General features: G+C 48.8%; 1 protein-coding gene across 4 annotated transcripts in view; it reads left to right on the top strand.

Annotated features, from left to right (window-relative positions):
- RGS9 (regulator of G protein signaling 9) overlaps nucleotides 1-15831 on the top strand; it is a 94553-nt gene extending 78722 nt beyond the window's left edge. For all 4 annotated transcript variants that reach the window (XM_008012065.3, XM_008012064.3, XM_008012063.3 and 1 more), the window contains exons 17-19: nucleotides 587-704; nucleotides 13089-13573; nucleotides 15407-15831. In XM_008012065.3, coding sequence (XP_008010256.1) covers nucleotides 587-704; nucleotides 13089-13573; nucleotides 15407-15539 — 736 coding nt within the window. In that variant the 3' untranslated portion in view covers nucleotides 15540-15831. The remainder of the gene's footprint in view (nucleotides 1-586; nucleotides 705-13088; nucleotides 13574-15406) is intronic.
- Nucleotides 15832-26419: the final 10588 nt, after the last annotated feature.

Here is a 26419-nt window from a genome sequence, read left to right as displayed (position 1 = left end):
TGTCTCTACTAAAAATACAAAAATTAGCTGGGTGTGGTGGCACATGCCTGTAGTCCCAGCTACTTGGGAGTCTGAAGCATGAGAATGGCTTGAACCTGGGAGATGGAGGTTGCAGTGAGCCGAAGTCGTGCCACTGCACTCCAGCCTGGGTGACAGAGCGAGACTCTCTCCCCTGTGCCCACCCCGCTACCCCGACCCCCAAAAAAGAAAAGGAAACAAATAAATGCTCCAACTATCTCCAGTACCCAAACCTTCATTACTCACTTCTTTCATAAAGATTTTACAAGAAGTTAAGAAAACAAATTGGTTTCTAAATCTTGTAGAAATTCAATGCAACTTCGCCAACCAAAGGGTCTTCCTTGTGCCTGACCTAAAATCTAATGGAAGTTGGTACTCACTCTGGTCTTATCCTCCAAGTGGGGTGAATGGAGGCAAGGTTGGACCCCACTGGAGGTTCACTGGGAAAAGGAGACAACAAAATCTAGATTTTGGACCTTCCAGCCCCAGCTCCCACCAAGTGTGAGAGTGTCAGTGTTGGGCAAGCTGTGTCATTTTCCTCCAACCACCAATCTGTCCTTCCTTCCAGCTCCACCCTCCCTTTTATGCGGCGTCACCTGCGATCCAGCCCAAGCCCTGTCATCCTGAGGCAGCTGGAAGAGGAAGCCAAGGCCCGAGAAGCAGCCAACACTGTGGACATCACCCAGGTCATGAGCAAGCTGGACCGGAGGAGCCAACTCCAAAAAGAGGGGCCTCCTAAATAAATCTGTGATTCCTGGGGGTGGGGGCATGCACGTGGGAGAGGCAAATGAAGAAGGGTAGGGTCAGAGTCTAGAAGGTTCCATTCCCCATTTATGGAGGTCATCAGGTTCATCCCATACTCCTCTAACTTTCTTCATGGGGGACTTCCTAATACCACAGCAACCAGAGCTTGTTCTCCCAAGCCCACTCATCAGGGGACAGGGTGGGCGAAGATGGTGGGTGGGAGAGGGGATCACCTGACTCAATTGCTGTGTGGCTGCCTAGTATACCTTAGGGAGTTCTTAGGGGAACTGAGAACTCTCACAGTGAGAGCCAGGGGGAAAAAGCTCTCTCAGTGAGAGCCACAGGGAAACGTGGTACACAAAGCTCTCTCTCAGTGACAGCTTTGCTTTGGAAAATTAAAGAGAAGGCCTCTCCCCACCCCCAAGGCTTAGTGTTTTTCAGGGAGATTTGTTTAAAATAGCTTTATGAAGCTCCTCATCCTATCTCTCTAATTTAGACTACTGTTTCCAAATGAGTCTGAGATCCCGCCAAGGGGCTAGTTGCAGGGAAGTACTTTCTCTGAACTCCCCTGCTTTGCCTGCCTGGAAAGGCCCTGCTGAGACATTTCTTCTGTGGAGTTTGTTCTTAGTCATAATTACTGGAGGGTTGACCGGCTCTCTTCTTCCTATATCCCCATCCGCTTGTCCATGCTGGGGAAACAAGTGGCTTTCGGGAATGAAGGACTCGAATGGCCCTCTGAGGAGCATCTTTTTGGCTAAAGAACAAAGGCATTGATGTCTTCATTCATGGGAAGAGGATGGTAGACCTCAAGATGAGTGAGGATCAAAGATGATACTATCTAGGACATTTTCTAGATGTCGATGCTTCCCTCTTCTGTAGGTGTAGACGAGGTCAGCCCTGTAGTCAGGACTTGGGGAGAGGATAGTTCTAACTGACCTTGGGAGGTTTAGAAGGTCATTCTCGAAGTTAAGCTTGCTCCTTACACTTGTGCAAGAATGCAACAGACATAGAACACAGAGGTAAGCAACAGACCAGCCTGACCAAGTAGGAATACTCGCTCATTCAGCACATCTATTGAGCACCTACTATGTGCAAACATCGGTGAATGAAACAGACATGGTTCTCTCTCATGGAGCTTCTGGTCTAGGACTGAGACACAATAATTAAACAAACTATTAGGTAGCTATTGCTGTGTGACCATCAACCAGAAAAACAGAGAAACATACAGCAAGTGTTTATTGTTCATACACGTGGGGTCATCTGTGTGGCTCTGTGGATCTTGGCTGGGTTCACTCATCTGTCTGGGGGTGTCGCAGTGGCCTAGGCTGAGCTGAGTGTGATTAGTTTTCTCTGCTTCATGTACCTCTCATCTCCCAGCAGTCTCGCCTAGGCAGAATCCCATGCTGAGGACTGAATTGCAAGGGAGCAAGTAGAAACACACAAGGCTTCACATAGTCTCTTCTACTTTATTTTATTGGCCAAAGCAAGTCATAAAGCCAGCCTAGATTCAAGGAATAAGGGAATAGACTATACCTCTTTAGTGAGAAAAATTTCAAAGTCTCATGGCAAAAGATGAAATTTCAAAGTCTCATCGCAAAAGACAGGGAAAGGTGAAGAATGAGGGCCATTGTTGCAATTAACAACACAAATGCCTGCCCAAGGGATTATAAAGGAAATTAATGTGGTACTGGGATAGGGAAGATGGGATGTGTGTAGACTACGCCCCTGCCAGGTGGTGACAGAGAAGCAGGGAATGAGAAAGAGTTGGCCGTAAGAGCACGTGGGCCAGGCAAGCAGAACGTTCTGGGGAGAGGGGGCTGTGTGGGCAAAGGCTTAGAGCCAGGAAGTGGCTCCGAGTGAACCGAAAGGCCAGGTGAGTGAAGCCTGCTGGGTGAGGCGGAAACGGTGCAAGATGAGTTTACAGAGTGGGCAGGGGCCAGATCGTTGATGACCTTCAAGGCCGTTCTAAGGAGTCTGTGGTCACCGGTTTCATGTTAGCAAAATGGTTCTAGCCCAGAAGAGGGGTGCTTATGCTTTCCATTTGCACTGGTTGCAGACCAGTTTCCATGCTGAAAGCACACGGAGGGATATGCTTTGCTCATCTCTCTTCTGGAGAACCTTGGAGTCTTCCCACTCTGGAAGGTACCCCAAGTAGAAATCTAAACCATTGTAAACTGGGTGACACGAGTGGAGGGACTGTATTTATTTCATTCATTAATTGGAGCCTGATTCCTGACACCCAGCGGGTTCTGCACCAACATGAATGACGTGAGTGGATGAATGAATGAATGAATAAATGAATGAATGAAAAGAGCTCTGGATTTGGAGAAAGCCTCCTGGTTCCCACTCCTGGCTCTAGCACTAGTCATATAGCCTTAGACAAGTCACTTAACCTCTCTACGCCCTTATTTGTGAAATGAGGGATCGGGACCAGCTCTAAACTTTTCAAAGCAGACTTTGTGAATTCTGACTGGGAACCCGGGCTGGGGCATCCAGTTTACTTGAAGATTTGGAATGGGACGAAAATTAGGTAATTTCAAAAAGTTTCACATTAAAATAATCGTGAATATATTATGAAGTAGAATGCAAAATGTACATGAATTTTTAAAGATACAATTTGAGACATCAAAGGCATTTTGTGCTTGGCTGTGGCAGGCTCAGGCTCTGCCCTCCAACTTCTGGGGGAACGTGTTTTCGGGTCTCCTGCTGTGTGGCCTACTTTTATGGGAATGTTTGAGAAGCGTGAAACCAGAGAATATTGGCTGGTCCTTTTGGTCACTCCATATGAGCTGAGATGACATACCCAGCAGCGTGGTAGTGAGGGTGGTGGTGAGGGCATCACAGGCATTGTGGCTTCTACAGGGCATAGAACGTGTCTTGTTCATCTTTGACTCCAGTGTCCCCTGTCTCACTCACCACAGGTTTGTGCTCCAGTCTCTCTCATTCTCCCACAGGCTACTGTGTGCTCTGTGTCAGGCTCCTACGGGGACTCCTTGTGTATTGATGGAAGCCTGCTCAAGTTGAGACACACAGGATCTCACAATCTAATGAGAGACACAGCATGTAAACAAAGCAGATGAGCATTCTTTATTAAATGAATGAGGACGTGAGCGTCTCAACACTGTCTGTCTAGAGGAAGGAATATGAATGGCTTCATGGCTAAATGGCAGCATTTATGCTTCATAGATGTATTCTATTTATTTTTTTTTTGTTTGTTTGAGACAGGGTCTTGCTCTGTTGCCCAGGCTGGAGTGCAGTGGTGCAATCATGGCTCACTGCAGCCTTGACCTCCCAGGCTCTAGCAGTTCTCCCATCTCAGCTTCCCAGGTAGCTGGGACTACAGGTGTGCGCCACTAGGCTTGGCTAATTTTTTGTATTTTTTGTACAGATGGGGTTTTGCCATGTTGACCGGGCTGGTCTTGATTTCCTGGGCTCAAGTGATGCACCCACCTCAGCCTCCCAAAGTGCTGGGATTACAGGCATGAACCACTGCACCTGCCCCATAGATATATTTTAAGGACCTTTTTTGTGTAAGAATCTGTGGTGGGTGCTATGGTGGATACAAAAATGAACAAAATGGTCTCTGCCCTTAAGGGGCTGACAAGATGCATGGATGCAAATGGCTGTAGCCAGAAGCAGGACGCAGTTAAGACCCGATGATGATCAAGGATGATGATTGTTGACTGAGACCACACGCTGGAGGAACCCAGAGGTGGGAGAGAATTGTTTGGCTGCGGGATGATGATAAGGTTTTTGGAGGAGGCATGCTTGAGGTGGATCTCGAAGGAGAGTAGGGTGTCATCAGATAGCGACTGGGGAGTGAGCACTGCAGGGCATGTGGGCAGAGCCCAGACAGGGCTACTGCTGGCCTCTAGGGAGCTTACCGGGTCAGGCAAAGGTGCTCCCTCCAAGCAGGTGTCCTTATAACACTTGGCTGAATTTCAGTCCCACCTTGCCCCTCAGCCGGGTGCCCCTGAGCAGCACACAGCTTGCATAACCATTTGGTGGCCCTGAGCACAGGGTCCAGGAAGCAAAGCTGGGCGGGTGCTGGGTTGAAGATGTGTCATGGAAGGCTGGCACGTGGACTCTTTACTGCAGTCTCATAAGTGTCATTCCCCACCCACCCCTGGCTGGTTTAGATGCCCCTTCTCTGGCTCTCCTTCCTTTCTGCTCACGCCTCTGTCTGTGAATGCTGCACCGTATTGAAACAATTGTTTATGTGTCTTTTTCTCTCACTGGACTGTAAAACTCCTTAAAAAGGAGAGACAGTGTCTTGTGGGGTTTTGTGTCCTCAGGGCTAGACACAGCATGGGCTTACAGTTGGCATGCCGGGTGTTTGAAGAGCTTCAGCACACTGGAAATCAGGAGCTGAGGAGCGAAGATGAATTAAGAAGTGGTTGCTCTGGTCTCCATCAAGGGAAAGGTGTGGATTAGGAGGGTGATGATGGGTTCAGAGGAAAGAGGAGAGATGCTGGAGGCAGGTGGATAGGACCTGATTGAAATGGGGTGATGTGGGGGAAGAAATTAAAGAAGACCCAGAGATTTTGATCCTCCTAAGATAAGAGTGATGTTAAGAAAGGTATTGATTATGAAAGAGGACTGGATTTTGTGTTAGCAGTTGGGGAGGGACCAGGGAGGTTTGGAGTCCCAGATGAAAATGTATACACTATTCATGTAATAAACATTTACAGAGTTTTTTCTTTCTTTCTTCCTTTTTTTTTTTGAGACAGAGTCTTAGGCTGGAGTGAAGTGGCACCATCCTGGCTCACTACAACCTCAGCCTCCCAAGTTCAAGTCATTCCTCTGCCTCAGCCTCCCCAGTAGCTGGGATTATAGGTGCCCACCACCACGCCTGGCTAATTTTTGTATTTTCAGTAGAGACAGGGCTTCACCATGTTGGCCAGGCTGGTCTTGAGCACCTGACCTCAAGTGATCCGCTGGCCTCGGCCTCCCAAAGTGCTGGGATTACAGGTGTGAGCCACTGCGCCTGGCCATGGAGCTCTTATGTACCAGACACTGGGAGCCTGCAAAGCCCCTCAAGGAGTTCCAGACTAGGAAAGAGATAGACACACTGTACAACTCACTGACACAGAGGATATCAGGACTCATAGCGGAGCAAGCAGAACAGGAGGAGAATGTCAAGGAGGAAGTGATTGATCCTATCTAGAGGCATCAGGGAAACTGGACCTCAAAGATTGAGTAGAATTTTCCAAGTGGAAGGCAGAGAGCTGTGGTTAATTATAGTTCCCCCTTCTTCCAGAAGGGATTTGAGGCAGCTTAGAATACTATAATACCATATGATGGAATGTCTAAAATGATAGATTGAAAACCAGTTTTAAAAAGTAGTTTTTACACAGTGAACCTTGGATGACTGGGTTATCAAAACTGAATGTTACTTTTTTTTTTTTTTTTTTGGCATGAAATTTTGCTCTGAAATTCCTGACAACAACCAAGCAAACAGAGAGACAGATTGGTTTTAGAATTTTGTGTCGGGCCAGGTGCTGTGGCTCACGCCTGTAATCCCATCACTTTGGGAGGCTGAGGTGGGGAGGTCACGAAGTCAGGAGATCGAGGCCATCCTGGCTAACACAGTGAAACCCTGTCTCTACTAAAAATACAAAAATTAGCCAGGCGTGGTGGCAGAGAGAAAGATGTACATTCCGTGACACTCCTTGGTCAGCCAAGCAGCCATTCAGGAAACCTTTGGAATTTCCAGCAGCTTTGTCAATGGGAAATGCTGTGGGATGGCCACAGGAAGGAGGGAGGGGTTGTCTTCCAGTAATCACTGACTGCTTTCCACGCAGAACTTTAAGAAACCCGCTTGCTATCAGCTTCTAGTCAGAACAGCACTTGTAAAGGGTTGATCCTTAAACATCACTGAGTGAACACATCTCTGTCTTGTGGTTCCAGGAATTTTAATCCTTGAAGCTAGATGGTATGAGAACAGTTTTTTTTCTGAAGCCAGGCTTGAATGGGTAGGAGAAGGAATGTGGACTTTGGGGTTAGGCAGACATAGTTTTGATATTTTAGCTGGGTGACTTTGACCTTCAATCTGGCTGAAGTTGTAATTTCTCTTAGAAGGTTATTGATAGTAGAGAGTGTCTGGCATAGGGTGGATGCTCAGAAATAGCTCTGTCTCTCTCCTCCCTCCCCCTTTCTTTCTGCCCTCTTCTTTCACTGTCTTTCTTGCTCACTGTCTTGCTTCTTGTAATCTGCCAAGGCTGGGATCCAGAGTTCTAGCTTCTGTGAATATAGAGGTCAGGCTCTGATACCAGTTTTCCTCTATCTGTTATGAACACTCAGTGTTCAACAGAGACATTCAGCACCTGTTACGTGCCCAGCATCCTGCTAGGTGCTGGGGATCACCAGTGAGCAAGAGAGACACCCTTGGGGCATTTGCTGTTCAACAGAAAAGACAATTAAACCAAATGGTGTGATATTATAAGGAAGCCACCTAATGTTTTGGGAGTGGTTGGCAAGGACTGCTAGCCTGATGAGGGCGGTGGAGACTTGGGGAGATCAGCAGAAGCTAAAGCAGAGGGGCTGTGGGCAGGGCAATTCACTGGTGATCAGGACCAACGGCCAACCAGGACCGTCCATCCTGGAAAGCTCTATGCAGCTCCTAGGGACTCAGGGCTGTGTGCATTTGTGTGACTTCGCCATGATCTCAACTCCAGGTATCAGCTCTTTTCCACTCTTACACCTGCCTCTCCCCAACTTCAGTATATGCCAGTGCTCTGCTCCCCAATCCTGGAGTCCACCAGGCAATTCTCATGTTTGGTAATGAAGGGACTGAAGGTTCTGAGGGCTTGCAAGAGCATCTGTGGCTGCTGCTATTATTCCAGCAGGTGGCAACTTCTCTTGCTAACATTTAAGCTTTGTGTCCCACAGGGCCCGTTGAAATCCCAAATAGCATTAAAAAAAACATTTATTTGGACAATATTAATAATATATTTAAATCATTATGAAAATCTCTATTATGCATTAGACATATTTTAATTTCTTAATGTTATATTTTAAACAACTTAACAAGTCCCTGTATCCACGGGGTGTATAGCTTGTGCTAGGATATAAGTTATTCTGTAAGTACAAGGATTTCCTTTATAGAATTCCATTTTCCAACTTGACTTTTAGCGAAAAGACTGATTTCATTGTGAATATTAAGTAAAAATGTCAGGGCCAGGGACAAAATATGAGTAAAGACCTAGGACCATGCCTGGCCTATTATAAGCACTCAGTGAACACTAGCTGCTATCATCATCATCACCACCATCATCATCACCACCATCATCATCGTCACCACCTTCATCACCATTACTATCACCATTGTCACCATCACCATCACCACCGTTACCACCATCACCATCATCATTCATCATCACCATCATACCATCATCATCATCACCACCATCAACACCATATCATTATTATTATCATCACTGCCATCCTCACCATCACCATCACCATTAATACACCATCATCATCACCATCACCTAGTCTTAGAGTAAGCTTGTGCTTTCTTCCAGCTGTTGGTGTTGTCCAATATAGTAACTCATTATTCTTTATTTAAGGCATTTCTTGAGAGATATTTAAAACGTTATAATCTCAAACCATCTATCTTCTCTGTTCTTTGAGAATTTTGCAGTGCAGTCCTCCAGCTCTCCAGGGAACATTAGGATATATTTGAGGGGAGAAGGGCGAGAAGTTGATGTCATGTCCTCTGTCTGCAGCTTCTAGGAGAGGACTGACCAGCAACAGTGTAGTGACTGGTCAGTCCTGTAGTCTGGAGTTTCATGGCTGAAGTAAGGGTGATTGCTAACTGAGAAGGTCTTGTGCTAGACTGTGTCAAATGGGATGACCAGTATGGGGTCATGCCATGTGTTCACCCATGGCAGACTTTTCCCCATGGGGCTAACTTTGCACATTTGCTTGGGGATGGTGGGGAAGGGGAGAGTGGGAAGGCACTGGAAGAGGGGACTTTGCACACTGCATGCTGCACTTAAATGTGGCCCTCTGCTCACCTTCCTGCTCCCAGGAAGTGGGAGTTCAGGTGGCCCCAAGGTCTCCTTCAAATTCTCAACCACTTTCTAAGGATAGAAAATGAATTGCATCTCTGTGCACTACCTGCTTTGCCATTCATTAAAATGCCTATGATTGTGTTCTCCTGTTTCATTTCATGCTCCTTTACTCCCTTCTCTTGGTTCTCTTGCACAATAAAACAGCAGCATGAAACAAAAGAATGCCAAGCTCTCCTTCACTGCATCTCTGTGGTGTCACATTTCTTTGCCATGTGTCATGCATGCCACTGCTTTGCTGCCTCACACCAATGGTAGGTGGGGCATGGGCTGGAGGGGCTAGGTCTCCAAGCAGAGCCGCCGGTCTCCATGGGAGGGACCAAGGTAGGGAATTGTGGGAGCGGATGGAAAAGACATCTGCTTAGATTGTCCAGGATCAATAAGGCTAATGGTCATTTGCCCAGAAGAAAGGACCATCTCAGGCCAGGTAAGTGGCCATCTTCCTCACCTGTCCGTCATTCATCCCAGCAAAGAGAAGGTGCTAGGGGAGGAGTGGAGCCAGAGAAGGACAGAGAGAGGTAGGAGGGTGGGAGGAGGGCACAGAGTTGGGGGAGGGCATATGGAGAGGCTGGTCTGGTCACTAATTATGATTTTTGTCAAGTTGCATCATATCCATGAGCCTCAGTTGTCTTATCTGTATAGCAGGATGATAGAAGTTTATCACAAATTCTGAGGAAGTGGAATGGAGGTTAATTCTGTATCTCTCTTGACAAAGCTGAGTTCCTAGATTTGGTATTTTTCTATGGCAATATGAATCAGTAAGGAAAGCAAGGCCCTTTGAGTCACACAGAGCTGACCTCAGGTTCTCATTTAGTCACTGCTTCGGTTTTCTATTGCTGCATAGCAATGACCACAAGCACCAGCCAGGTATGAGCTCAGTTTTCCAGGAGACATTTGGCTGATGTCTTGTTCAAGGGGCTGTAAGGAAATTCCATAAACTGGGGAATTTACCAGCAACAAACACTTCCCACGGTTCTGAAGGCTGGGGTGTCCACAAAGGAGGCCCTGAGAGGTTCGGGGTCTGGTGGAGTCGCACTTTGTGGTTCATAGATGGTCTCTTTGCCGTGTCTTCCCATGGTGGAAGGGTCAAGCTAGTGCCCTGGGGCCTGTTTTGTAAGGGTACTGATCCTCTTCACAAGGGCTCTGCCCTCATGACGAATCATTTCCCAGAGACCCCGCTTCCTAATACCATCACCTGCAAGGGGAAGGACTTCAACATATACATTTTGTGGAGGACACAAATCTTAGACAGCACAGCTGGGCTCTCGGCTCAGGGTCTCACACTCAAGGTGTCAGCCAGGCTGACGGGGTTCTTATCTGGATGCTCCTGAGAAGAATCTGCCTCCAAGCTCACTTGGGTTGCTGGCAGGATTCAGTGCCTCATTTAAGACTCAGGTCCCTGTCTTCTTGCTGGCCGTCAGCTGGGAGCTGCTCTCAGCAGCTGGGGGCCACCTGCCTTCCTTAACCAGCTCCCCCTCCATCTTCAACGCCAGCCACGGAGACCTTCTCCACAACTGAATCCTTGCCAAGCTTCCAATCTCTCCGCCTTCTGCCTCTGGCCTCTAGACTCAGATGGAAAGGGCTCCTGTGACAGCTGGAGCTCACCCAGACACTCCCCCTTTTTAAAAGTCAGCTATGCCTTATCACACAGCCTGACTGGGAGTGACTGCCCCATCACATCGATGGTTCACCTGCACAATCAAGGACAGGGGTGGGAATCCTACATGCCACAGTCACTGTGATTCTACATGCCACAGTCACTGACTAGTCATGAGAGCTGGGAAACGGTAAGGAACCCCTGTGGGCCTCAATGTTCTGTTCTCTAAAATGGGGTGGTTACAGATAAGCCAAGTACCTAGCAGGTAGTAGATACTTGACAGATCTAAGAGCCACACTTTTCCACCTAACAATTGTCTCCCAAGTCCCTAATCAAGGCCCAGCTTTCCCTGCTGTGTATTCTCTGCAGAATGTGTCCTAAGTACAGTTGCACCTCCCTATAAAAGGGAAGGGGTTAGAAGCTTAGTGCAGAGTCCCTTAAGCTTACAGGGCAGAATAATCTCAGATGTCAGCTAGAAATGCTTTCCCTCAGTTGTTCCCCCCGATATTCTCTTTCAGTAGGGCTGTGGTGGGGCCAGGTTCTGCCTTTGTACCAAGCACCCTGAGTGATTTTGATGTGACTGATCTGCAGACCACACGGAGGCATCCTGCCAGTGGTGACTGCACCGACTCCAAGTCAGCCAGTTGGGTTTCAAAGTCTGACCCTGCTGTTCCCAGCGGAGTGTCCCTGCAGGGATGGTTGGACTTCTCTTAGTGCCCTCATCTGTAAAATGGGGACAATAACAGTTGCCTCACTGGGTGGCCCTGTGGAGTATGCAATAATCCACAATAGTGGATTTGCAATTGCAATTGCAGTAACTATTGCAAACGCAATAATTCATGATTATTGAGTAAAGTGCTCAGCTCGGGGCCTCACATTTGCTGTGTTCTCACTGTGAATTAATGTGATTGTTATTACTATAATAACGCCATGGCCCTGGGCCTGAGCCTGCCTCTGCTCTGCCGCCCTGTGGGATTCTGGGCAGTGAGGCAGAATGATGGGCTCTGAGCTGCTGTTTGGGAACAGAATCTTGTTTGAACTTCAGGGAGCTGGTGGGAGGGAATGAAACAAGCTCTCCATGCCCTCCCGGCCCTGCCCTCGGTGACCCCTGGCCTTTCTTTTCCCCCGAAAGCTGTTCTTGGGTGTGCCTGCCCTTCCCTGTTCAGGCTGGGACCTGCCCAGCAGGTGATCTGAAAGCCAGGCCACCCTCTGCAGCAGCCGCCTGCTCAAGGACAGGGGCTGCCTCCTTCAGCCCAGGGCAGTGCCCAGACCCCGGGGTCAGGCAGCTCTCACTGAGCAGGGCAACTATGTGGCTGTGCTGTGTGTTAGGCCATCTTTGCTCTGACTGTCCTGGAGCCCCTCACCTCCTTCTCCCAGGGCCAGAGCATCCCCAGCTTGTTCATGCCGGACTTTTTTTTTTTTTTCTCCCCAGACTGAGTCTTGCTCTGTCACCCAGGCTGGAGGGCAGTGACGTGATCTCGGCTTACTGCAACCTATGCCTCCCGGGCTCCAAGTGATCCTCCTGCCTCAGCCTCCTGAGTAGCTGGGATTACAGGCACCCACCACCACATCCAGCTAATTTTTTTTTTTGTATTTTTGGTAGAGACAGGGTTTCTTCATGATGGCCAGGCTGGTCTTGAACTCCTGACCTCAGGTGATCCTCCCGCCTCAGCCTCCCAAAGTGCTGCGATTACATGGGCGAGCCACCGTGCCGGGCCTCATGCCAGGCTTTGATGTGACTTGGACCACAGCAGGCCTTTAGAAGGGAATCCAGCAAACCCAGGCCCATGGGCCAGTCTGTTCTGCCGCGGGCAAAGGGGTGATAGCAGAGAGGCTCCCTGAAAATTCTGATTTTAATTTCCTTTTGTCTGCTTTCAGGCAATTTTGGGCTGTAAATGCCAGATTTACTCCTCTTGCCCTATGCTCTAGGGGCTGGGGCCATGGTGGCCCAGGAAGGTTGAGATCCTTCCCCTTTCTCCACTGAACACCTCCTTGCCATGTATTCCTGTCTCCTTCTCCCTGGCCTGGCCTGGTTCCACATTCAACCTTTCTTCCTGGCCACCCCGGCTCTACCTGAGGGGAGGTCTGGGAAGGTGCTGGGCCTAGACCACCCCAAAAGGGTTGTCACTGTGGACACTGGGCAGGGCTCAGTGCATGGAGTGGCCTCAGGCCTGGAGCAGTCAGGAAGGCATGAGCTGGGACTCCTTCTGTCACCTCCACTTATCCGCTAAAAGTGTTTAAAACGCCTCCAGACCTAAGGTTGGGGCCCGAGGATGGAGAAGGCAGGGCATGGGCTGTGGCAGGTACTACGCATTGGGGGGTGGGGGGAGTTGAGGGGTGATTGGGAGTGCAGCCTGGCCACACTCCAGCATCCTTGGCCTGGAAGAAGGTCAGTTTGTGTCCCAGGATGCAACTGCTTAGCCCTGGGACTGTGACCAGAGCAGGGCGACAGGCAGGTCCCTGGACAGGAGGCCTCTGCGTAGCTGTGCCACTGTCATAGGTAGCTTTGGGCACCGTTCCCAGCTCTCCAAGAGGCAGCCATATCAGGCCTGCACTCTTGTCTCCGGAAGGGGACTAAGTTAACAGAGGACAGCGCAGTTGCTGGCCAGGGCCATGCAACTCTTCACTGAGCTCTCTCCTTTCCTCCTCTACAGCCGGGCCAGCACATGGCTCCCAGCCCCCATCTGACTGTGTACACCGGGACCTGTGTGCCCCCGTCTCCTTCTAGCCCCTTCTCCTCCTCCTGCCGCTCCCCCAGGAAGCCTTTCGCCTCGCCCAGCCGCTTCATTCGGCGACCCAGCAGCACCATCTGCCCCTCACCCATCAGAGTGGCCTTGGAGAGCTCATCGGGCTTGGAGCAGAAAGGGGAGTGCAGTGGGTCCATGGCCCCCCGTGGGCCCTCCGTCACTGAGAGCAGCGAGGCCTCCCTCGACACCTCCTGGCCTCGCAGCCGGCCCAGGGCCCCTCCTAAGGCCCGCATGGCTCTGTCCTTCAGCAGGTTTCTGAGACGAGGCTGTCTGGCCTCACCTGTCTTTGCCAGGCTCTCACCCAAGTGCCCTGCTGTGTCCCACGGGAGGGTGCAGCCCCTGGGGGACGTGGGCCAGCAGCTGCCACGACTGAAATCCAAGAGAGTAGCAAAGTAAGAACCAGAAGGGACGTGCCATACACACGGGTGGCTGTGGGTGTGCAGGCCTCTGCATGTGAACGTGCATGCTTTGGGCCGGGGACTGGGGTGGGGGAGAACAGGTACCCCAGGCAGCCCACTCAGATCCCTTGGCCACTGGAAGGTCTTCAGAAACTCAGTTTTGTCCTCCACTCCCTTCCTGAGGAGGAGAAAGAACAGGTGTCCTTCTTTTTCATCTTCCAAATCTTTTCCATTTTTCCAAATCTTTTTTCTCCTTATATATTCTTCCACTCACCTTATCCCATCCCAAGACCGTCATTAGTTTAAGGAATCCACTGCATCTGTAGAGAGCAGGAAAGACTGATGGCAGCAGTGGGAGCTGCAGGTGGCGGGATGCCCTGGGCATGCTTCCGGGTGCTCCAGCCCCCTCCCTCACCATAAGTGCCCTTGCTGCCCTTCCCCCCACCCTTTAGGAAACCTTCCCACCTTCCTCTCCATCCATTGGCACAGTCTCTTAGAGGGACTTTCAGGGAGCCTTGTCTGGCAGTCATTTCTGTGAAAATGAAAGTTCCTAGCCTTTGCCTGACGGGTGGCCCCTCTCAACTTCATTTTGGGTGGTCTTGCAAGTCTGATCTCTGAGAATCCCAAGTTCCCTGAGACGGCCCAGGGGGTGCAGAACGAAGGCTCTGAGGAGTGCTCCATAATGCCTGGATCAGAGCAGAAAGAAAACTTGCAAGCGATGAACACAGAGAATCAGCTCCCACTCTTACTGAGTTTTGGGGGAGACAGTCAGGGGCACCCCTGCACCAATCAACATGTGTTTGGCCCTGCCTGGGCTTGGAGAAGAAAGCGCCATGCAGAGGTCTTAGGTTGCCATGGATACCCAAGGAACGTGGCCTCTGTTGTGCGGTGTGCATGGGGACAGCCAGGCAGAGGTTGCTATCCCTCCTGCCTGTGTCGCTCAGGGGGAGAGGGAGGAGCAGGAGACTCCGGCAGCCTTAGGAGGGGAGTCAGAATCCGGTGTGAGTGTGTCTATTGATTTTTCCCAACTGGCCCTGCAGAGGGAACATTCCAGCTTTGGGGCCGCTGCTATGCCTCATACATGGGCTTGGGACTTTTAAAAGGCTGTCTTCTCAAGGGCCACTACTACTACCTCAGAAGGCGATCTTGTGTTTGGTTGTTTTTTTCTTTTTTTTTTTTTTTGAGTTGGAGATTTGCTCTGTCGCCCAAGCTGGAGTGCAGTGGTGCAATCTCGGCTCACTGCAGCCCCTCCGTCTCCCAGGTTCCAGCAATTCTCCTGCCTCAGCCTCCCAGGTAGCTGGAATCACAGGCACATGCCACCATGCCCAGCTAATTTTTTTTGTATTTGTAGTAGAGACGGGGTTTCACCATTTTGGCCAGGCTGGTCTCAAACTCCTGACCTCAGGGGATCCACCTGCCTCGGCCTCTCTAAGTGCTAGGATTACGGGCATGAGCCACAGTCCCCAGCATACATGAAGGCAGTTTAAAGGGGTTGATGACTGAAGTCCTGGTATGCCCTACAGGGACCTCCTGAATCCTTCAAAACCATAAAGATTCAAGCACCTCAAAAATGAAAATAAAGCACCGTCAGAATTATCTTTCATTCGACATGAAAATATGACTCCCCAACAAAAAGATTCCACTGAGCCAATCACTATACACACAACCTTTGTAGTCAAATGCTCTACCCCTGAGCTATACCTGCCCCATCAGTGTTTGGCAAATGCACCTGGTATGTTCATCTTCAAAGATGTCAGGATAATTTGGGGATGTGCTGTCCCTCCTGCCCCTGCCCCTACATTACTGACTTTCCTCTCGCACCTGAAGCTTTTTCCAGATCAAAATGGATGTGCCCACGGGGAGCGGGACCTGCTTGATGGACTCAGAGGACGCTGGAACAGGAGAGTCGGGTGACCGGGCCACAGAAAAGGAGGTCATCTGCCCCTGGGAGAGCCTGTGAGGGAAAGGCAGGCAGAGCTGGGGGCTCTGGACCAGGAAGATGCTCTGACAGATGCCATGGGATGGGCCACAGGACACACTCACTCGAGAACCAAAGTGCATTTGGGTGACATTTGAGGGTTGGGGAGACAAGATGGGGTAGATTGTGGCAAAGAATGCTCTGGCTGGTTACCAGGGGCCAACTCCTTCTCCTCCTGACCCTCCCTCCCTTGGGCAGAAGAAAGGCATGTAGACCAGAAGACTTTCCCTGCTGCCTTAAAAACAATAAAAGGTTAACTTTAAGTTTCTTGGAATGTTAGTGTGTGCCTGGTTTTGTTAGTAATTTATGAGCTATTATTTATGAGTTAAACTCACGTCTTCTTCAATCTTCTGGACAAAGGGACATTGAGTCGCTTCCAAGAGCTCTCTCCTTGTCTAAATGGTTTGTGCACAATGCTTTTCTCATTAGCAGAGCTCCCCAGGGGGTGCCCCAGGGCATGGTATGTCACAGGAATGGAGAGAGGGCTGGGAGCAGGTACACTCCTAAAACGCCAGGTGTGTTGTCTCAGGTCCTCCAAGAAGCAGACACCAAGGTGAGATTCTGTGGACAAGAGATTTGTTGGGGAAAACACCTGTGGTAGATAGAGGAGGGGCCGGATCTGGAGAAAGTTCAAGTTGGGTGTTGGGGGGGGGGGGGGTCAGGGCAGGGGGCAGTCCAGACTGTGCTGCAAGTCTGACCTCTGGGCAGGCAGAATCTTAGATGGCAGTGCATTCCAAGAAAGTTTTCACCAGGCTGCTGGGGTGTCCTTGAGCCAAAGTCATTGCTGGAGAGGGCCTGCATCTCTGGCAATGGCCCTGCATTCGTACCCCCACACTGCATGGTCATGGGTTGGGAGATCCCGTGGGAAGCCTGGCCTTGGCATGGACATGTTGGTGGATCCTGAGCTGCAGCAGCTCACCCATCAGCCCACATGCTCCCTGCAGTAGGAGCTCTGAGTGCTCATTTTCACTTCTGCTGCACTAGGCCAGTGGGAAATTCTAGAGCTTTGGGCTTTGGTGTGCTCCTCCCACCTCCTCTCCTAGTTACTCACTCAACAAGTGTTTATTGAGTCCCTACTACGTGCCAGACACTATGATAGGTGCTGGGGATGTTGCTGTGAGTAGGACTCCTTGTCTCATGGAATTAATCTGGGACAATGTTTCTCAACCAGGTCAATTTTGCCTGCCAGGGAACACTGGGCAGTGTTTGGAGACATTTTTGGTTGTCAAGACTGTGCCAGCGGGTGGGGGTTGCTACTGGCGTCTAGTAGGTAAAGGCCAGAGATGCTGCTCAGTTTCCTACAATGCACAGAAGCCCCCACAACAAAAGATTATCAGCTCAAAACATCAGTGGTGGCACTGTTGAGAAACCCTGCACTAGAGATTAGTCTATATACTTGTCCCTGGTTTCTGCCCATGCTCTGAAGTATTACCCCAAAGGGCACTGCTGGGATCATGATTAGATTGGACAGTGGATTGAGATTAAGGGCTACGTGGTGAATAAAACAGCTCTTAAAAGTTGAATGCGAAGTCCTCACAGGAGAAAAAAATCAAGTTGTTTGCCAGACCACTCATTATATCCCTCCCCTTTAGCCCTCAACTTCCTCAGAATTCAATTAGTAGATAAGAGCCCCTGACTTGCTTTTAACCTCTGACAACTTATTCAGCCCATAAATACTGGGGTTGCTGACTCGTCTCTGCACATTTCTACAAATGAATGTTGGGTAGGTGCGTGGCTGAAACCTAAATTTGCTAATTCCTGTAGGGAAAACACAGATGTTTCAATATTTAAAGACCATTGCTCATTTTAGATTTTACTGAATCTATTCCATGGGGCTCACAAGAGTCACTCACAAAGGGCTAATAAAAATTTTCTGCCAGAATGTAAGTGAAAGAGTCTGGTCCTTTCTTGGAAGGGTGGGTGAGCTGTTAATCTGATGCCTTTATTTGCAATACTGCTCTAAAATGAGATAAAAGGCAAAGCAATCCATACCCTTAGTTTACTACCAGCCAATGTCAAGAAATAAGGAGAATCTCAACCCCAGGTTTGGATATCAATGTTTAAGGGTTCCTCTCCTAAGCCCTCAGGGTCCTAAAGAGAAACTAAGCCCACATGGAAACTAAGATCCACATGGATACAGCATCAATGACAGAAGACTCCAGAATCCAATGGTTGGATTAAACAAAGTCCAGGCTAAAGTTCAGTAATAAATAGACCTCAGAATGGAGGAAGTGGGTTCTAACATGAAAGAGTTTCTGTCTGTAACACAGGGTTACCTAAAGGCAGTAGGGCCGTCCAGGTCATGGGCTGTGAGTGAATGGAGACCAGGGAGGAGAAAAAAAAAAATCCAAGGACCAATATATTTTTTTATCTTGTTACTCCACCCATCCCCTGGTCACAAGTATGATGATTCTTCATCTTGTCTGGACATTAGAATCCCCTGGGAAAACTTGAAAGATCCTGCTGTCCAGGCCACATGCACAGAGCTGTGGCACTGGGATTTTTTAAAGAGCCTTTCCCAGGTGGTTTCTATGTCCAGGTGAGCTTGAGAACCACTGCCTTGAGGTAGTGATTGAAGCTGGTTCACCACCCCTACACCCATGCCAATACGCAGGGGGATAACTGAAAAAGAGGCAATGGTGGGAAGGTGGCTTCATCTTAAGTTCATAACCACGAAGTAGCGTGTGAATTTCCATTCACAACCCATTGATTGGCCTTTGGTCACATGACCATTGCCTAGCTGCAAGGGAGTCTGGGAAACGTAGTCTTCAGTTAGAACAGTTTGTGAGTAGCTAAACTTCTAGAGGTTCAAATACTAGGAAGGAAGATGGGGAGAGTGGATATTGGTGGACACTTGGTCTCTCCCACAGTGGAATTATTACACAGTCTTGGGGGGAATGGGTTACCATAACATAACATAACATAACATAACATAACATAACAACATAACATAACGCATAACATAACATAATGCAAGAGGTGGGGCAAGAGGAGACAGGAGTGACCAGTTAGTTTCTATTTGGCCAATATTTGGTAAATAATGTAGCAATGCACTAGACCAGTTGGGTGCTTTTCATTCATTCAGGCTGAACACCAGGTAGGTTTCAAACACCAAGTGAGGTCCTGGGAGTAAAGCTGACTCCCTCATGGAGGTGCTATCATTGCTTGGGGAGCAAGTTGGGGGCATTGGATCTAGTCCCTGCTGGGGGAGTGCAGGGCTGTGGGCTGTGGGAGTCCCACCCCACCCCTTTAAAACTTGGAATAGCTCCTTGATTTCCTCATCTGCGAACTGGGAGTAACAATTTGATCTTCTTCACAGGGATACTTGGGAACCTATGGAATGAGATGATATGGATATAACTGTGTTGCCTGCTCAGAACCTAATATGGTGTAAGAAAAAAAAAAACAAAACTTTGTTTTTTCCCCACAATGCTTCCTTTAAACCTATGCTGCAAGTTATTTCTTTTCCTAACCCTGGATGAAAACTCTGAGAAGGTCCCATAACTTTTCTGGTCACTTTTGGGTAATACAGGTCCTCCAAGTACTATCAGTGACAAGAACAGTCTCCATTTAGCTCTGTATGCAGTTCAAATGTTAGTAAAATAAGCAAAACTTGGAACTTCATTCAAAGGCAAGGTTCCTTCCCTCCTTGGGCTTGGGGTGTTGCAGCTGGAACGTCTGCAGGGAGATGGAGGTGGGGACCCTGGGAAAGCAGAGGTGGAGAGGGGAGAACAAGAAGGTTCTTAGTTGACTAACACATAAACCATTCATCATGGTGCTCCTGGGATCCCCCTGCTGGCTCTCACTTAGGTAGAGGGTTTCCTAGATTTTTGAGGCCTTCTAGCCTGATATGGTTTGGCTCTGTGTCCCCACCCAAATCTCATCTGGAATTGTAATCCCCACATGTTGAGGGAGGGATCCAGTGGGAAGTGACTGGCTCATGGGGGCGGTTTCCCCCATGCTGTTCTCACGATAGTGAGTGAGTCTCGCGAGGTCTGATTGTTTTATAAGTGTTCGGCGTTTCCTTGGGCTCTCTCTCTTTCCTGCTGCCTTGTAAAGAAGATACTTGCTTCTCTTCTGCCTTCTGTCATGATTGTAAGTTTCCTGAGGCCTCTCCAGCCGTGTGGAATTGTGAGTCAATTAAACCTCTTTTTAAATAAATTACCCAGCTGCAGTTAGTTCTTTATAGCAGTGTGAGAATGGATGAATACAGTGGCCCACTAACAGGGTGAAGTCATTGAGTCTGAGAGGAGGCAGTGCTGCTTCCTGATTATTTGCTCAGGAAGAAAAGAAGAAGGATCACTAAGGAGTCTGTACAGGCCAAGGACTCATAAGCTGAGGAGGCTGAAGGAAGCCAGGGACCTGGGGACACTTCATGCCTCACACATCCCAGCTTCAGAGGCCAGCCCTCCCCTCTGGGCAGCTGTCACCTCCTCACACTTCACCAGAAGAGGGAGTCCTAGGCTCACAGATCCCTAAAGAGAGGCGGCTGGGAGTTTCTTGTTAGCATTCAGAGACCTGTGTCGGAGAAGGGAGAGGGGCTTGAAGAACGGTGCCTTCCTTTTTGGAAAGGCAGATTGGGGTGTGGGGGTAGCAGGATAAGCTGGCCAAGGTGTGGACCCATGAAAGAGAAGCGTCTTGCCTGCCTGTGCGACCCTGGGTGACTGTGGGGCCCCTGTGCAGCTCTCCTGGCTACTGTGAGCTTATGCGGACCAGGGATGAGGAGGCTGGGAGGAGGGAGGCAAGGATCTGCCCCGGTGGCTTTGAGTGAGGGTTGGAACCCTTTGCGGAAAATCTCCAGCAGAAAGAAAGAAAACCCCCTCCCTCTCCTGCAGACTGCGGCCAGAAGAATCCCACTCTCGAGGAGCATTTGTGTCAAGCTCTGACTCCTAGGACTGGAGGCCCACAAAGCCTCATTCATTTTTCTTTTTTACAGACAGGGTCTCGCTGGTGGGCAATGGTGATCATAGTTCACTACAACCTTGAACTCCTGGTAATCCTCCCACTTCAGCCTCCCAAGTAGCTGGGATTACAGGCACTTGCCACCATGCCCGGCAAAATTTTTAAGGTTTTTTGTAGAGATGGGGTCTCCCTGTGTTGCCCAGGCTGGTCCTGAACTCCTGGGCTCAGGTAATCCTTCTGCCTCGGCCTCCCAAAGTGCTGGGATTACAGACATGAGCCACTGTGCCTGGTCCCTCATTCATCTTTGAAGACAATCTGAGGGATTATCAGCTCCTCTGCTGAGGGGGTGAGGCTTGAGCTGGGGCACCCAGAGGGACCAGAATGGGGTGGCATGTAGGGGGGATAAACGGGATCAGAAAACAATCTTTTGAACTACTCAGTTGATGGGAGGGACCTGTGTATGGCCTCATGAAAAGCGACTGAAGGAGGCGCAGTCTCCTTTTCTTCTGGGAAGAACAGAATGAGAGTATTCAAGGACTCCTGGGAGTGGGGGGAGTATATTTATGAGGGACAGCTGGCTTGGGATATGGCACTGGTTAGAGCAGCATCAACCACGTCTAAGGAGGGGCGGGAGCCTGCGTGCATAGAGGTGCGCATGTGCAATGCAAGGGCCCAGGGCCACACTCTGGTCCATGCATACTGGTCCATGCAGGCATGGAGTGTCTGCGTGGCACATGCATTGAGCGCTGTGGCTATGCGCCTGGTACTAGCACAGGTGTCAGGGGAACACTATGCAACCCCCAATACAGCGGTTACTCCGTGGGAGCATGGGCAGGCTTGTGGAAAGCATCACCAGGATGTTTGTGAGAAGCTCTTTGCTTTACGAAGCGCACTTCTGTCTCCCTGACCCACCATATTTAGGGAAAGGGGAGCACAGTGTGTTAGACGAGGCAGCTGGGGTGCGGAGGGACTAAACAAATGTGACCAAGGTCATACTCTGGGCTGGTCCTGGGCACATTACAGCAGGTCTCCCTACAGAACCTTTAGAAAACTTTTTCATAGTCCATCTTCTAACTTTGGCACCCTTTATTCTCTCACGTTAACCCATAGGTAGCAACCAAGTTGTTTTGTCGTGAAAGACTCCATCTTGGGGAGTTAGGGATTCAGACAACCACAGCTTACAGGCTTACGTTTAAAGAGCCCCTCGTGAATTCCTGCTCACATTTAATCCTCACTACAGTGTTGGGAGGCGGGAGACCGCTTTCAGTTTGCAGATGTGATTTCCCCACTTACAAGTGGTAGAAACACTCCAATTGAAGCCTAATGGCCTTTATTCTCTCTTTCTCTGTATATATACACATTATATGTTATATACACTCTATATTTAAATTTTAGAATTTTGGTCAACCACAGTGGCTTACACCTATAATCCCAGCACTTTGAGAGGCCGAGGCGGACAGATCACCTGAGGTCAGGAGTTTGAGACCAGCCTGGCCAACATGGCGAAACCCTGTCTCTACTAAAAATACAAAAATTAGCTGGCTGTGGTGGCAGGCGCCTGTAATCCCAGCTACTTGGGAGGCTGAGGCAGGAGAATCCCTTGAATCTGAGAAGCGGAGGTTACAGTGAGCCGAGATCTCACCACTGCACTCCAGCCTGGGTGACAGAGCAAGATGCTGTCTCAAAAAATAAAACAAAGTAAAAAAATAAATTTTGGAATTTTGAAAATACAGAAAATACAATAAATTATATAGTAAACATCTGTATGTATATTACTTAGAATTGCCTAAAGTTAACATTTTGCCCTAATTATTTCTAATGCTTAAAAAAGGTAAAATAATATCTTTATTCTCCTTTTCTCATCTACTGTCCCTCTCATCTTCTATGTCAACAATTTCTTTTTCAGTAAATGGTCAGTTAACAAACATTTTAGACCTTGCAGACCACATTTGGTCCCTCCTCCTCCTCCTTCTTCTTCCCCTTCCTCCAACTACTAAAAAATGTAATATCGATCACCCTTTCCTGATAAAGGTTTAATACCCAGAATATATAAAGAATTCCTCCAACTCAACAATAACAACAAAAACAAACAACTTGATTAGAAAATGGGCAAAGGAGAAGGTATAGTGGCTCATGCCTATAATCCCAGCACTTTGGAAGACCAAGACGGGTGGATCACTTGAGCTCAGGAGTTTGAGACCAGCCTGGGCAACATGGTGAAACCCCATCTCTGTCAAAAATACAAAAATTAGCCAGGCATGGTGGTGCATGCCTGTAGTCCCAGCTACTCAGGAGGCTGAGGTGGAGGATCACTAAAGCTCAGGAGGTGGAGGTTGCAGTGAGCGAAGATCGTGCCACTGCACTGCAGCCTGGGTGACAGAGAGGGATTCTGTCTCAAAAAGAAAGGGGTGGGGGAGGGGTAGTGGGCAAAGGACTTGAATAGACATTTCTCCAAAGAAGATACACAAATGGCCAATAAGCACATGAAAAGATGCTCAACATCACTAATCATTAGGGAAATGCAAATCAAAACCGCGATGAGATACCACTTCACACCAACCAGAATGGCTGTTATAAACACCAAACAAAATAAAAGGGAAAAATGGTGCAGCCACTATGAAAAACAGTACAGTGTTTCCTTTAAAAACTGAAAACAGAGTTGTCATGTGATGTGGTAATTCCACTTCTGGTTAGATATCCAAAAGAATTGAAAGCAGGGGCTCAAACAGGTATTTGTATACCTATGGTCATAGCAGCATTAATCATAATAGCTAAACTATGGAAACAATTCAAATGTTCATCAGCGGAGGAATGGATAAACAAAACGTTGTTTATACATATAACGGAATATTGTTCAACCTAAAAAGGAAAGAGATTCTGACACAGGCTACAACATGGAGGAACCTTGAAGATGCTATGCTAAGTGAAATAAGCCAGTAACAAAAGGACAAACACTGTCTGATTCTGTTGGAGGTGTTCGATCTAGAGCAGCTCCATCTTGAACAGGTGCTGGGTAAAATATGGCTGAGACATACTGGGCTGCACCCAGGAAGTGAAGGCATTCTTAGTCACAGGAAGAGATAGGGAGATAGGAAATCAGCACAAGATACAGGTCATAAAGACCTTGCTGCGAAAACAGGTTGTGGTGAAGAAGCTGGCCAAAATCCACCAGGCACGCCAAAGTGGGAGGATTGCTTGAGCCCAGGTGTTGAAGATAAGTTTGGACAACATAGGGAACCCTGTGTCTACAGAAAGTTTTTCAAAAATCAGCTGGGTGTGGTGGTGCACGCCTATAGCCCCAGCTACTTGGGAACCTGAGATGGGAGGATTGCTTGAGCCTGGGAGTTAGAGGCTGCAGTAAGCTTTGATTGCATCGTTGTGTGCTCTAGCTCCAGCCTGAATGACAGAGTGAGACCTTGTCTAAATAAAAAAAAATAAAAAAGAAGAAAAGAAACTAAAAAGAGGAATTGAGGAATCGCTGGGTTAGAGTATGCATATTTTTTTTTTTTTTTTTTTTTGAGACGGAGTCTTGCTCTGTGCCCCAGGCTGGAGTGCAGTGGCGCGATATCGGCTCACTGCAAGCTCCGCCCCCCGGGTTCACGCCATTCTCCTGAGTATGCACATTTTAAGACCAAACTTCCATGCCAAGTAGTCTTTTTAAAAAATTTATTTTTTTTGTTTGTAGAGATGGGGATCTCCCTATGTTGACCAGGCTAGTCTCAAACTACTGAACTCAAGCAATCCTCCTACCTTGGCCTCCCAAAGTGCTAGGATTACAGGTGTGAGCCACCACGGCGGGCCACCAAACCGCCTTTTAAAAGTCTGTACTAATTTAGATTGCTACCAATAATACATGTATGAGGATAATCATGCCCTTCCATCCTAGCCGGAACTGTTAGGAATACTTTCACATTGTTGGTGCTAGCACTTACTGCAGCAGTGAGACCACGTGGGGCTGAGCAACACATTCTTCTAGACGCCAAGAATGTTAGGAGCCCTGGTCCTCCTGCAAACTCCCAACCCTGGGAGGACAGAGATGATAAGGATGACCAGAGAGACTGCGGGGCATGAGCCTCCCTGCCTGTCCTCTGGTGTGTCCTAGCCTGCACCAGGTGATTCAGCCTCAGTGGGGCTTTTGGTGCTTGTCTTGTGCCACCATCATCAGTGGTCCCAGTGTAAAGCTTAATAGGAAATCAGAAAATCTGTTACATTTCACTTTGTATCTTTTTTTTTTTTTTTAAAAAAAAAAACACAGGATCTCATTGGTTGCCCAGGCTGGAGTGCAGCGGTGTGATCAGGGTTCACTGCACTCAAACTCCCGGGCTCAGGTGATACTTCCACCTCGGTCTCCAGAGTAGCTGAGAATATAGGCATGCACTCCTATGCCAGGCTAATTTTTTTTTTCTTTTTTGGTAGAGACAGGATTTTGCCATGTTGCCCAGGTTGGTCTCAAACTCCTGGGCTCAAGTGATCTGCCTGCCCTGGCCTCTCAAAAGTACTAGGATTACAGGCGTGAGCCACTGCACCTGGCCTGTATTATTTTATTTGTTTGTTTGTTTGTTTTTTGAGATGACGTCTCACTCTGTTGCCCAGACTGGAGTGCAGTGGCCCAATCTTGGCTCACTGCAACCTCCACCTCCCGGGTTCAAGCGATTCTCCTGCCTCAGCCTCCTGAGTACCTGGGATTACAAGTGTCTGCCACCACGCCTGGCTAATTTTTATATTTTTAGTAGAGACAGGGTTTCACCGTGTTGGCCAGGCTGGTCTCGAACTCCTGATCTCAATGATCCACCTGCCTTGGCCTCCCAAAATGCTGGGATTACAGGTGTTAGCCACCGCACCCGGCCTGTATTATTTTAATATGTGATTTATCTTTCTGAGAGTTTGTGAAGTCATTGGGATTGGGGACTATGCAGTCCTCTTTGCATCCCTGGACAAAGAAGAGCCTGTTCCTGGAAGGGACGGAAGCAGGAAGCTGTTTTAGCCTCCTTGTTGGGGTTCCGCCCTTAAGGCTGCTGGTACCCTCATGTCTTCTCCAGTAACACATTTGGTCTCTGGAAACATGAGTGTGACGTCCCACTCCCCTATGGAGTCAGGCCTCAGGATGTCAGTTACGGGGGCAGGTTGGCCTGACCCCAGAAAATGACTCAGATGCCCCAGGCACACCCTTGTCTCTTGTTGCGGGAAGTCTCACGCTGGAGAGGCCGACTCCAGGGTTGTTGAAATAGAGGAGGCAGGTTCTGCTGATGACTGCTTAAAATTCATGTTGCCATGGCAGCGTGGCATTAGGCCACCGGTGATCCTGCTGCACAAAGCTTTGATCTCGGAGAAGGCAGAGTTTCTTTTGCTCTTTAGCTGGTTCTGAGGGGACTGCCTTGGGACCAAGCTTTGGCTTTGCTCCTGGGCCTGGGGATTGTCCTAGAAGCAGAAAGCCGGGGACAGCAAGACAGAGAGCAAGGCCTCAGAAGTCGACTAAGCCCCGAGACTGCGATTCTAGTCGGAGGGAGTTGGCTGGAAACCCTAAGGGCAAGATATCTGGGTCTGAAGAGAGAGCAGTCAGATAGATCTGTAATGAGAGGATGTGTATGCGCTGCTTGACTTGAGAGAAAAGTGCAAATGAAACGGTCTGTGTTTTTAGTAGCAGAGCTAAGAAGAGGGTGGCTTATAAATGGGCTGACTCAGCATGTCTCAGCACCGTTAGTAACTTACACATTCATTCAACACCCATTTATTGAGGATATACTATGTGGGTGGTGCTGAAGGATGCGAATGGCTCACATGGCTTCAGTCCTTGAGGACTTTCTCAGCTGTCAGGGCATGAAAATGCACAAAAATAATACAAGGCAGCCCAGGCGTGGTGGCTCACACCTATAATCCCAGCACTTTGGGAGGCCAAGGTGGGAGGATCACTTGAAGTCAGGAGTTTGAGACCAGCCTGGCCAACACAGTGAAACCCCGTT

The sequence above is a fragment of the Chlorocebus sabaeus genome, chromosome 16 (assembly GCF_047675955.1).
Source record: "Chlorocebus sabaeus isolate Y175 chromosome 16, mChlSab1.0.hap1, whole genome shotgun sequence".
Taxonomy (NCBI): Eukaryota; Metazoa; Chordata; class Mammalia; order Primates; family Cercopithecidae; genus Chlorocebus; species Chlorocebus sabaeus.
The sequence above is the reverse complement of the archived record's forward strand: the minus strand, read 5'-3'. Positions and strand labels throughout refer to the sequence as shown.